Source organism: Camelus ferus, chromosome 11, assembly GCF_009834535.1.
Source record: "Camelus ferus isolate YT-003-E chromosome 11, BCGSAC_Cfer_1.0, whole genome shotgun sequence".
Lineage (NCBI taxonomy): Eukaryota > Metazoa > Chordata > Mammalia > Artiodactyla > Camelidae > Camelus > Camelus ferus.
In genome coordinates, this window is record NC_045706.1 from 42,625,478 (window position 1) to 42,639,007 (window position 13,530).

The 13,530-nt window shown below is 40.6% G+C and overlaps 1 protein-coding gene across 6 annotated transcripts in view; it reads right to left on the reverse strand.

Moving 5' to 3' along the window:
* Positions 1-13,530, reverse strand: part of ANK3 (ankyrin 3) — a 304,223-nt gene that overhangs the window by 85,135 nt on the left and 205,558 nt on the right. For 4 of the 6 annotated variants that reach the window (XM_014557311.2, XM_014557324.2, XM_014557325.2 and 1 more), the window contains 2 exons: positions 12,879-13,002; positions 7,571-7,673 (listed from right to left, as the gene is read on the reverse strand). In XM_014557311.2, the coding sequence (XP_014412797.1) occupies positions 7,571-7,673; positions 12,879-13,002 (227 nt within the window). Of the gene's footprint in view, positions 1-7,570; positions 7,674-11,245; positions 11,258-12,878; positions 13,003-13,530 lie in introns of all 6 variants that reach the window. The other 2 variants (XM_032491465.1, XM_032491464.1) reach the window with 1 other exon arrangement.

Consider the following 13,530-nt stretch of genomic DNA (forward strand, 5'->3'; position numbering starts at 1 on the left):
AACTGCTAAGCAAATGAAAACACAGATAATAATAATCTTGATACTCCCAGATTTTTTAACATTGAAATTATTTCCTAAATTTGTATCATGTTGCATCCCCTTATGTAGCTTTTTAGGATCGCACATGTTTTATCAGACTGTAGGAGCAGCCTGCTAGATTAACAAGTAATAGTAGCATCTTGGCCCTCCGAACACTGCCCTATGAATGGGCTCTTCCAGGTCCACCACGCTTTGCTGATTCGAGTGGCACTGCCGCCTAGTGGTCGGCAGCGGAATGGGTTTAAGCAGGCAGAAGACCTCAATTTTATTCTTAGCTCTACCACCTAAATGCGACACTAGGGAAACTAAAATACTCTTCTCAGCCTCAGTCTCCCTGTCTGTAAAGTGGTAATGACCATACCTCAGCCATAAGGTGGCCGAGAGCACGGAATGAGTGATCCATCTAATAGAATGTGCGGGAGGTGCTGGGCTGAGTGGTATGATTAATTTGATCTATAGCAGATACTTCGTGAAATGGCCAACTGCTCCTGGAATAGGCGGCAGTTCTGTTTGGACATCCACCACCATGACTTGGAAATATTCTTTTAAGAAATGGATTCCATCTTAAAAGAAAAAAAAAGTCTAATTCCCAATAACAGAGAATAGAATGGGAGTTACCATGGGCAGTTACCATGGGGGGGGGTGGAAGAAAAGGGGAGATATTGATTAAAGGGTGCAAACTTTTAGTTATAAGATGAATAAATTCTGGAAACCTAATGCACAGCATGGTGACTGTAATGAACAATAACATATTATATCCTTGAAAATTGCTGAGAATAGATCTCAAGTGTTCTTACTATGCACCAAAAAAGGGCAATTATTGGAGGTGATGGATATGTTAATTAGCTTAGCTGTGGAAATCACTTCACAACGCATACATATATCAAAACATCATGTACACCTTAAAAATGAATTCCATGGGGAAACTTTGACTCAGCAGCAAAATAAAAACTAAAAGCTTGCCAAAGCAGGTCTATTTTCCCTCAAGTACTTCTTTTCTTGAAATCAACTCTACTACCCCTAAGATTTATTTGAGACTTGAACACAAACCCTAACAAAGCTGGGTTCTTGGGATTTCCAAATCGGATTGATCTCAAGATAATTTAGCTACCAAATTCAACAAGAGAAGGGGAACCAAGGTCAGCCTAGAAGCTGACAGTGTTAACTCATCAACATCCAGCTCAGGATGTCTAAACAAACTGGACCACATTAAGTCAGTCACAACACCAGCCTCTCTGCCTTAAAAAAAAATCTGTTATCTTGCTGATCAATCTGTGAGAGGTGTTGAATGGATCACCTGAGTAATGCTGGCAAAGCACTTTGGAGAGGAAAAGCAGCATATTAAATGTCACTAGTCCACGGTGCTTATCTTCCAAGAGACTATCTCTAGCACATCTTTAATCCCAGACCGGTTACCTTCCACCACCATGCACATTTTGGAGAGCCCCTTAGACATCAGCTTAAACGAAAGAAATAGGAAGGTCAATCTGCTGATGAAGGAGAGGGAAGGGGGTTTGCAGGGAAAGAAGGAGAGAGCATCAGTACACCCAGCCTTTTGGGTTAGGCATTCTCCTTTTCTGTTAATGAGATCACTGAAAAGTGCTTAGGTCTTGAAAAAATAAACAGGAAATTTCCCCTGAAGAACTCTCCAATGTCCACATTACCTGCTAATATATCAAGCAGCACAATTCAATACATAACTAAATATTCATGACATCATCCTTAGCCTCAAAAAAGACCAAGTCTAACCCAAAGGCTCTGGAATCCTAGGCTGGGAGACAAATGAGAAGGATTACGGGGTGGAAGTGACAGTGGCCTCCAGGGACGTGGAGGCTATAATGAGGCCTCCAATAGTGACCACAGAATCCTCTCCACAGTGACTATCCAAACAGCCAGTGCAACTGTTCACACACTTTAAGTTAAACCTTCTCAACTGACCACCATCTGAGGCCCTGCTAATAGTCCCCTGAGAAATAAACCACATGGGCAAATCTGTACTGAAAAAGGGAAGTCTGCAAGAAGATAGCAGTCTAATCAGAGAGGGACAGGGCCCTACAGCTGCCCCGTTTCTTTCTTTTTGCAGGTGCTCGGCATCTGTACCCAGAGAATTGAAACGAAATGGAAGGAGCTCATGCCTTAGTGATCAACTGTAAAAAGTCCTTTCTACAAGTTTTTGCTTGGGAACACCCAAGTTTATAGTTATTCTCCTAAATCACAGCTCATTTTCTTTTTATTTTGTTAAAATGAGATTTATTTCTTGAGAGAAGGCATAAAATAAGGGAATCTCAAAGCTGAACTACATTTTCAGATGCTAGAAGACTTCCTTTGTTCCAACCTTGACATGTGCTTGTTCATGCAGGATATGACCACCACCGATAGCAAGCGTATTAGTGAGGACAGAAACCCAAATTAAATGGGCTTAAGACACCCCAAGGGTGGGGGAAGATGGAGATTAATGTATGGGTTTATATAGTGGGAAAGTCTGGATGGTATAACTTCAGGCATGGCTGAATCCAGCTCTGGCTCAAAAGATGGTAGGGATGGTTTGTCTTCATGTTCCACCCTCAGCAGCTTTGAGTTGACATCACTTTTACAGCTTAGTAACCCTGAAGGCTAGACAGAGTTTCATTAGACTGGCTCAGATTTTATATTTCACCCTAATCTAATCACTATGATCCAGGAAAATGAATCCTCTGAATGGCCAGATTTGAAGCCCATCTTTGGAGGAGAGGCAGAGATTTTAGCTCCTTCTAAACTACACTGACTGAGAAGACGGCGAGTGTAGGGGGTTGACTATCAGATCCTGTCACTGTCACCTAAAGAAGTGGGATGGGCGTCTGCAGGCAAAAACCCATTCCCTAAGTGATTTCTGCCCTTCTCTCATCTTTGAATAACCACCAGGAATCATACTGATTTAAATGTTTCTGCCCACAGTATACATCCCAACTACTTTTAGGGTCATTCAAAAGAAGTGTAATTAACTGGGTAACCTGAAAAATATTTTTAGGCCACTATTTTTCCCCTATTTTTTTAAACTGAAGTATAGTCGATGTACAATGTTGTGTTAATTTCTGTTGAACAGCATAGTGATTCAATTATACACAGACACACATATATATATTCTTTTTCATTATAGCCCATTACAAGGTATTAAATACAGTTCCCTGTGCTGTACAGTAGGACTGTGTTGTTTCTCTCTCTTATATATAGTAGCTGGTATCTGCAAATCCTGAACTCCCAATTTATCCCTCCCTAGACCACTGTTAGACCTTCTACCTCATATCTATGTAAAGGTCAAATATTTCTATTCCTTTAATGATGCCTTACATGCCATAATTTTTAGTATAATAATTTTCTCCATAACTTTCATAATTTGTCACTGAATATAAACTGGAGCTGTTGTCAGCTCCTTTTAAAGCACATTAAATAAGAACTTATTATTAGAATTAGAAATAAGCATAATGAAGAACATGTGTCTAAATATAATCGTCCATGCTAAAAAAAAAAAGGGGGATACAGATGATTGTACCGCACCCATGTTAAGAATACTAACAAGTCTGAGATCCTGGAGGACACATGTAAAGTCCTGGGCTCTCTGGCTCCCTTCAGGGCAGAGGTAGAGTGGACAACCTACAGCCAGCCAGCCAGCGACTCTGCCCCTGATCAGCTGTGTCCCCTGACGTGAATTCCTTAAGCTGTCTGTGCCTCCGTTTCTTCATCTTTTTAACAGAGCAAATAAATGATCCCATAGGGTTTTTGTGACATGTAAATGAGTTCATTCTAAATTGTTCTAAGCTAATTCTGCAACACTTAGAACAGTGCCTGGCACACAGTAGGAGCTGTTTTCAACACCATCACCACAAGCATCACCACCATATCTCCTGACGCTACGGGGTCTACTGAACAGTATTTCATTTATGCAGTGAGGACTGGCTGAGCTGGATCTTACACAGCAATTACGTAAGCCAGACCAGACAGTTTCCTTCAATAATTATGTCAGAAGAAATGAAAGAACCTGTTTATTATTTTCATGCTAGACAATCGGGCTTCAGTTGGGAGTAATCCCTTTTCTTTACTATCGCCTATTCGGAAAGGAATGTTTCCAGGCACAGATGTTGCTCTAGGACATCCTGACACAGACAAATCTCAGCTTATAGAAAAAATACATTAGATGTTGACTGACCAATATACAGAAAGAGCCCAGCCAGAGCTGCTTTAAATCAGTGGTTCCTAACCAGAGGTGCATCCCAGAATCACCTATAGAACTTTCAAAAAGAGACACTGGGGTCTCCCCAGCCAGGGAGACTCCAATTCTATGGGCACCTTGCTCTCCAAAGAGCCACTTAAGGATTCGAACGCGCACTCCTAGTTCAGAATTCTAACTAGGAATCAGCGGCTCTCAACTCTGGGTGCATTTAAAAACCACAAGCCCAGGCCCCCTGGATCAGGAACTGAGTGATCGTCTCTTTTAAAGAGATAAGGATGGGCTTCCTTCCCCCATCCTCCCGCCCAGCTCTGGCCTCCACCCCAGCCTTCAAGCCAGCACAGGTTCTGAGGAGCCTGGGGGCATCAGGCCTTGCTGACGCTCCTGGGTCTTAACTGTACTTTAACTGTGGTTAATGTGCAAACTGGTTAATCAGCGCAGGATAAGAGACAACTGTGCTTGGTATGGGTGAGGTCTACTTTTGTCAAAAAAAAAAAAAAAAAAAAAAGGACATTCATGGTAAGTTAATTTTTATTCATTTTTCACCTTTACTTGTCAAAGCAACTTTAACTGGGCAATGACAGGGCAGTTTTAAATGTGACAGAAAGTCATATATTATTGCTTTAGGAAGGCTCAATATTTTAAATTTCTTGCACGCTTTCAGGCAGAATCAATATTGCTGAGGAATTCCATTTTGGAATTTATAAATGCAGATTTTGAGGCATGATAGACAAACTAACAATTTTTTGTCATTTATTTCTAACATAAAGTGTTTCAATGCACTTCTGAAGAAAATGCATCTCATTACTCATGCCCAGCATAAGCAGACTCTTCCCTCCTAAAGCCCTTCTTTTGAGGAATTAGCCTTTCTCTCTCTTCTATAATAAACGAGACACGAGGGACTAAATCAGTTAATATACCTCTTTCAGTTTTTTCCCTTTCCTCCAAGTTTTTATTTTATACAAATAAAAAAGTTGAAAGAACTGTATAAGGAATACCCACATACACTCCACCTAGATTCAGCAACGAACATTTCGCCATATTTGATTTTTCTGTCTCACTCCATGCCTATACAGTTCTGGCTGAACCATTTGGAAATAAATAGCTGACAAAGATTACTTCACTCCTGAAAACTTCTGCATGCACACCCCTGGAAGAGAGAGACTCCCCTGTCTAGCTTCACTACTGTTGTCCCTGCTAGGAAAGAACACTGGTTTCTTAACGAGATAGCCAATACATTTTCAAATGCCCCCAACTGTCCCTAAAATGTCTTTATGATTTTCATATCTTTTTTCCAAATCTGTGGTGAATTTATCACAGAGTCATGTGATATGCTCATTAAACATGCTAGTTCCACAAGAACACCAGTCAGACCACGGGTTCTCTGTGGCCATTAAAGAGAGCAGCCTCTTGCTTCTGTAGTTATCAATTTAAGATTTGTTTGTAAAGATTTCAAGGTGTCCTAAGCTCTCCTTTCTCCTCACTGGCATGCAGGAGGCTTTGTGACGTCCACAGAGGTGTTTCTGAAATTGAAGCAGGAACCAACTACACAAAAGGACATCAGTTTTACCCCAAAAGTTCTCTCTAGCCTTCATTTCTGATCACAAATCCTCCATTCTGAGTAAAGGCTGCCTCGCCATGCTACCCGAGTACGCAGGTCTTGGCAGAAGCTGATGGTGACGGGTGAGAACCCCGAGCAGCCTGTCCACAGCCTACAGCACCACATTCACATTGTACTTGAAGGCTGATGTGCAGAAACTGAGAAGCTGTGCAACTAAGATGGTAAGAGTGGTGGTGGTGGCTGTGGTGAGGGTGACGTCATGGTGAAAATGGTGGCGGTGGCCCCAATTTCAGGCTCTTGCCCCCTAAACAAGAATATATTCAGAAATATAAACCCTTAATAGGTTCAATCAAGGACCTGTTCTTCCATTACAGAAGTAGACACATGTGGTACATGACAGCAAAGTGTTACTGATAACCAAGGCATCTCCTTTCACCTGCAATTTTCTAAGTTTTATGGGTTTTCCTTAGAGCACAGAGAATTTCAGGTATTTCTACACTTGTGACATCAATATATCCACTAACATTTCACTTCAATTGGGTCCATAAAGAGATCAGGATTACTCAGCTAGGTAGTGACCACAGCCAACCAAGCAGAGGATTCTTCAGAAAATCTCAACCAATACCTGGGCAACACTTATACCTAAGAGCTTAGCTTCAGGTTCTGAGACAAGTGCTTTCTCTGTGGCCAACACCCACTTAAGCCATGGGATGCACCTATAATCATTCCACATAGGGTGTTTTGTTCGACCAAACACTGAAGAGCCACTGTGAACACTTCTGTAAGGCCTGCTTGCTAAGAATGTTCTAGAGAGTATAAAGCATTAAAATATGTACCGCAGGTCCTTGTGAAGTACAACGTACATCTGTAGTGTCTCGAAGTCGGCGTCTCCAGACTGGTGGGAGTTCCAAGGTCTGACTACCTCTAACTTGGTGATAACAAGTGTCTATCACTTACTCATCTGCTCCAGTTCATCTTCATTACACAGTGAATCAGTAAGTCCAGCGTGATTTCACCAACTATTTACATGGTTTAAATATTATAGGCCACCTTCAAAATTAGTTTTATGGTCCAAACAGTTTCCTCCATCATCAGCTCCTAACCGTCCACATTTAAAACCAGGTATTGTGTGTATCTAGAATAACGAACCGCCCTGAGCCCCTGTGCGGCAGGACTCTGTCGCTGGGACTTCCTGTAATAAGCCAGCATCTATTCAACCACAATCATCGGCAAGAAGAAATTGCACAAACACCAAATGAACTGAGCAGAGATTCCGGTAGAAAGCAAAATACTACCACATCTTGAGAAAGTCCATCTCAGGCAGCTTTGAAGCTGAGGGACCAAAAAACATGACCAATCTAGTCTTTAACTCACTAAAAACGATTTCAGCAAATTCCAACGTGCATACATAGTTTAGCAAAATCAAACATTCACATGACTAATGTCAGCAGCTTTAGCTCCCAATTATTCTGAACTCTCTTTTTAAAAAATGGAAAGATTTATCCCACAAATGAGGAAGGTATCCACACCTTTCCCAGGACTTTCTAAGTTTCTCTCTGTGGGATTTTAGAGGCTTACTTGCAGAAGAGAAGGATATTTTTATTTATGGTAAAACTGATCTTTTCTTTAACTGGCAATACAGGTAGACTTACAAATGCAAGATCACACGTGCAGAAAGAAGAGTTTTTGTCATGCGACAACGAGCGTGACTCAACCACGAATGGAAGTTGAACAGTCGAAGGCTGTTCTATGAAGCGCACACGTACCTGCTCCTTGGATGGGACCAGGAGTTCTTCGATCATCATGCTGTCGCGGGCGTAGGAGCTTCTGTTCAAGGTGTAGGACCTATCCGAACTGAACGAGCGGAGGCTGTTGTAGTTACAGTTAACCATTCAAGAGTGGCAGATGATGATGAGATGGATAAAAGAACATTAATGCATGCAATTTCGAGAACAGGCAAGATGGCTAAAAATATCAACAAAAGTCGCTCTTGAGAAGACATCATCAAAAATTAAATTCCTTGCATTTGAGGAAATTTCTTAAGCTTAGACCATCTCACAGTCAAGCTTTGTTTAAAATTAGGCCAATTGATGGTAAATCTGTGAGAAGATGAAACGCATGAAAACTCTGGATGCTGCACTATGACATCGAACCAACATGACAATTGAGAAGAACCAGATGACTCCAGATAAATTTGATAATTTGAGAGATTTTTCTTTAAGACCTAATTTTAGAGTCTCCTCTCTTTCTGGTCCATATTTGTCTAGTTTAAACTATTGAGTGGGATTATGTCTGCTGTAAATGTGTATGTTAATAAGTCTTTGCTTACTAGATATGGGTTTAACCTATTGAGAGCTCTGGTTTATAGTTGCTACTCATGAAAGACATGAAGAAGGACATAGCATTATGAATACACCTGACAAGATCTCCTTCGCCATCTTTCTGTCCTTGAAAAACTCAAATTCCATGTATAGTTATTTTGTCTTCCCTTACTATCCTCTATTTCTTGGCTCCTTCTACTGTTCTCCTTTCTAGCCCCTCTCAAATCCTCTACACAGCCTTTGAACTTCCCAGAGTGTAGGCCCCCTGACCTCCTGAAGTGCCACTCACCACCCTCACCTCTAAACACCAGTAAAATTTGGGGGATGGGTGAAATGAGTGAAGGGGGTCAAAAGGCACAAAGTTGCACTTATAAGATAATTATGTCTTGGGGATGCACCGTACAGCATGGTGCCTATAGTTTATAATATTATTTTGCATATTTGAAAGTGGCTAAGAGAACAGATCTTAGAAGTCCTCATCGATAAGAAAAGAAAACATGTAACTCCGTGTGGTGATGCATGTTAACTAGTCTTACTGTGGTGATCACATTGCAATATAAACACATATCAAATCATTACGGTATATACCTGAAACTAATATAATGTTACATGTCAATTACATCTCAATTTAAAAAAGAGAGAGAGAGACCAGCAGGGTATGGGACCCTGGTGACCCTGCACACGTCCACAAAGGACACGCAGGCAGACTCAGATTCACCCGAGCCTTGGCAGAAGCCCTTGTGAACCTTCAGGAACACAGGGGATGGAGGCGTGTGGAGCTGCTTGGAGGCCGCCTCCCACTCGCTGCCCTACCTCACCTGTCATGGTGGGCTGTCGGGAAGTAGCTTTTCATTGCCTCCCATTTTGAGAGGGGTCTGAGGCTCCCTGCTGCACTCTCCTTGGAAGAGAGTGCAGAGTACAAGACCTCTTAGCTGTGGTCTGGCACTGGCTCCGCAGCAGTGGGCAGCCCATGACTCCTGTGGGATACAAACAGCTCTGCCTGTTTCGGTGGCATCCTTTCTGGTGTGGAGGACAAAGACTGCGGGAAGCTGGCGCTGCCTATGAAGTAATGAGCCGTCTGAATCTAAACGTGGCTGTGTGAATCTTTACCAGCAGAAGCAGTCAGACTTTGGCCCTTGGCCTTGCTTTCTGTGTACTTGACACGGAAAAGAGCAAAGAAGAGGTAAATAAGGAATGATTCTGTGCTTGCACAAAATGATTCATTTCCCCACTGCTTATACTAAAGGCATGTATGGATATATTTGGGATATGCTAAAGAGTGTCCCAAAGTGGGCATTTTTATGCCAAGATACAGAGGCCCCTGAATGGCAGGCATCATTCTAAGCGTAGGTACACCCTGCTGGGATTGGAGCCATAGTTCTCTCCAGGATCTCGGGGGGATCTCTGACCCCCAAATAACCATCATTCTACAGAGGCATTATTGAGTGTATTCAGCAAATATTTACTCAGTGACTATTATAAGCAGGACACAGTATTAGAAACTGGATACAGAGGCAAAAAAAACCCCCAAAAACAACCCAAAGTCAGTCATATCCCTCCATGGAGCTTACCTAGTAAGTGTGTGACTCTGGGCTGTGGCCCAGTCGGGCCTCCAGTACCCAGTCATGTGACCCACAGCTCTTTCCTTTTTTCCCCTATTTCCGCTGCAAACTTTTGTTGCTGTTACTCTTATTTCTAGCCCGCGATCTTCTCTCAGATACAAGATAAGCCTCTCAAAAGCAGGAATTCTCTGTCTCCTCTCTAACTCAGCGCCATCCAACAGAGCTTTTGTATCCAATCAAATGAGGGGCATGTACTACATCTGCACCCTCCAGTATCCTGGGCACCTGAAGAGTCGCTAGTGTGACTGAAGAATTGAATTCAGTTTTATTTAACTCATCTTAATTTAAGTAATCTTATGTGGCTGGAGCTACACCATTAGATAGTGCAACTTCTACGTACTTACAGCAAGGCTCCATTTTGCTCCAGTGATGTGATTTGAGAGGCATGGGAAACGCTCCACACTCTGCATCGGATATTCATTTATTTAAATTATGGTTCCCACGGCACATGTTCATATTGGTGGTATGTGCATGAGAACGGTTGTACTGTATATGTGAGTAAACACAAGTTTTTAAAAAAATATTACATATTCATTTTAACACTAGTTTTTAAAGATATCTAAGATTTGTTGGTATTTATTTTTTAAACAATCTTTTAACTCATGTATGAGTGCCAACTAAAGAACAGAGCCTAGAATTGGGAGCCACCAATGGAAAAGTCTAAAGATGTCTACATTTTACATAATGTCATTTTATTTTGTTATTTTTTAAATTTTTGTAAGTGAAGAAATTTGTATTCAAGAAAATCTACTAAATCTTGGTAAGATAAATGAGAGTCATACAACGTGATCAGTATCATTAACATTGCTCTATGTGACATATGAACGTTGTTAAAACCCTAAGAGTTCTCATCACAAGAAAAAATACATAATGTCATTTTAACATAATTCCTACTCCCCATCAATTTACATGAGGCAGGTGGAGCCCGTTAAATGCATTAAGGTTCACTCTGAATTCTTAATACACCAAAGTACCTTCAGCTACTAAAATAAGAGATTATCTGGCTAGGGGTCTAGATAGCCTGGAATCGTTTTTAACTAAGGTCAACAATATTATTTGTAGCCATCAGCATCTCCTAAGTGTTAAACAGAGAAAGAGTTAGAAAAAAACACATGCCTCAGAATTCTAAAGTTATACTAATGTACCTAGCACAACTCATATAAAACAGCACCCAGCAAACAAACAGACCTTCAAATCAAGACTCTTCCTTTAAACCCAGTGAAATCTCTCCATTTACTCCATGCACTATACCACTCTGTTACGGGAAATCAATACCTTCAGTATACAGTCAATTTTGCCAAAGGAACATTACTTATCATACATTTAGTTACTTGCTAATTTTCTCAAGTCACAAAGCTGATTTTTCTAAAGCTCAGCAGGGAAACAAAAAAGGCAAAGCACATCACAGCACATCACAGCACAATGCTGAAGAAAATAAAGATGAAGAAATGAGTCGGGGAGGGAAGAGAAACACTGTCAAAGTGCTGTATCTTCTTACCTGATCTTGGGGCTATTTTTAAGTATTTTTAGAAAAAAACAGGAGAAGGAGAAAGCAAAAAAATCAGACAGGGAAAAAAGAAAAAAATGTTATGGTTGAATGAGTCACACATTTAATGCATTCCTTTTTAAATGTTACACTCAGAATCTTATACTTGGTAATAGTCTAACAATACTTTAAAAAACATATCGGCTTTATAGATTTTTTTTTTTATATTTGCCTCTGAGCATAACATCAGTTGCCAATGTAAGAAAATGAGTTACATATAATAGCAACAAATAATAATGATGCAATCCAAACCAGAAGTGTAAAAGCCTCAGGACTATCTTGAGAAAAAATTAGACAATATTCGGGTTTCATCTCTCCCTGGAGGTCAGCTGCTACGATTTCCTATTACAAATGACTGAGTCATAAAATGGATACATTATTCGAAGAAGACAATCAGCTAGTCATTGGACTACAAAAGCTAGTAAATTTCTAAACAGGATTTTCCCTTGGGATCCTCTAAGATTCTGCATATTTTCAGTTCTAACTTGTCGCTATCTGTGATTACCTTGAATATGACTGTATATTTTAAAAAGTTATTTTTCCTGACTTATTAGTGATACTTGCTACAGTAAGATTTCAAGGCCTTTTATAAATATATTTATAAAGCAAAAATTCTCCTAAGTTACATGAGGTTCCAAATTCTATTTAAAAAAAAAAAAAAGACGAACTCAAATTAAAATCAATTCAGCATCTACACTGGCCACATCAACACTGAGAAAAAACTCCCAGGTTTACTTTGTGGGAAGTGCCATTTACTATCGGACAGTGAAACTTTTTACAACAGGTCCTTAAACTATAGGAAAATGTCCCCAGGGCTCTGGCTTAGAAGGTTTAATTATTAGCTTTAAAATAACCTGACTGTCAGCAAACATGCTGTTAATCCAACCAGGGAAAAGAAATGTCCAAATGTCCAATCCTTTTCTTTCAACCAATGTCAGGCTGAAACCAAGGTTTTCCACATACAAGTTTGATGCTTCAGTTTTAAGTGTTAAATGTGCCACCGTTCCTGCCTGTGACTTTTGGTTAAGTCACAGTTTCACTCTTAACTTGTCCCTTGTAAACAAACTAATGGCATAGTTTTCGAAGAGCTACTCCAACAGTTGGTAGACAATTCCAGTAAACAGTATGTAATTTTTCCCCAAGAATGCTCTCGTTTAAGTCTTCATCATAAACTGTTCTCTCAGCAACGAAGAGAGAAGAGTGGGCAAACACCAAAGTTTCTTACTTATTGGAAAATAGGATTTTTCTTTCACTATAGAACAAAATTTAATTTTGAAACATGTGGCTGAGATTGGTTCTCCCAGTTTGCTCAGTGAGCTCTTTTGCTATTATGCTTGAAGCACGACTTAAAGGTGGGGAAAAAAAGAACAAACAATTAACATGTTCAATCACATAAAACTAAGGACTGAAAACCACAAAAGAAAACAGCAGCGTGTGTATACTGGAGCGGAGAACATTTCATCAAATTCACAGCCTCATCCAAAGAGCACATTTGGGGGTAATGGGAAAAATGAAAATGATTTCGGTTTATGACAAATCATGGTTGTTTAAAATTAACTATGGAAAAAGAGCAACAATAAAATACCTGGCAGAACGGGCCCCCAGACTGAAGCCCACGTAGCCCTCTGCGGGCAGAGAATCATCGCCCAGTTCCTTAAGGTCCTGTGGCCCAAGATACTTGTCAGTGTCCCCTGTCATCGCATCTTCACCTGCGGATATACAAAGCAAGCCGACGTCAGAAGCTTCCCTTTTGAAGACGTGTCCATGGTGAAGAAAACTGCTCCTCTGGTCATTAGCAAGTCACCCATTTTCACATATTCACTTCCCCCAGCCCCTGGATAATATTTGTAACTGCCATTTAGAAGGAAAAAGTATAGACAGAGGTTAGTTCATAATTTCAAGAGCGAATTTAAGTAGCAGAAAGAGCCCTTGGCATTAAGCATCAATTTAAAAAAATTTCCCCCAACACCTTCACCCCTACCTCAAACCCCAGCCTACCAAAAAGGTAGATCTGTTATGTCCGCTCACGTTCTCCTGACCTGACCATGATGAGGGCAGCTTGTTTGAATGGACCTGGGTTGCAAAATAAGAGGCACCTCTTCCTTACCGTTCTGGAAATTATATATGGGAAGGGAGCGAACTTTCTTTAAAATGGTCTTCTCACACCCAGGATTTCAATTGGCTTTTTATGTAAGAAAGTAAGTAGCAAGTTATTTAATCTGAACTGTAACTGCTCA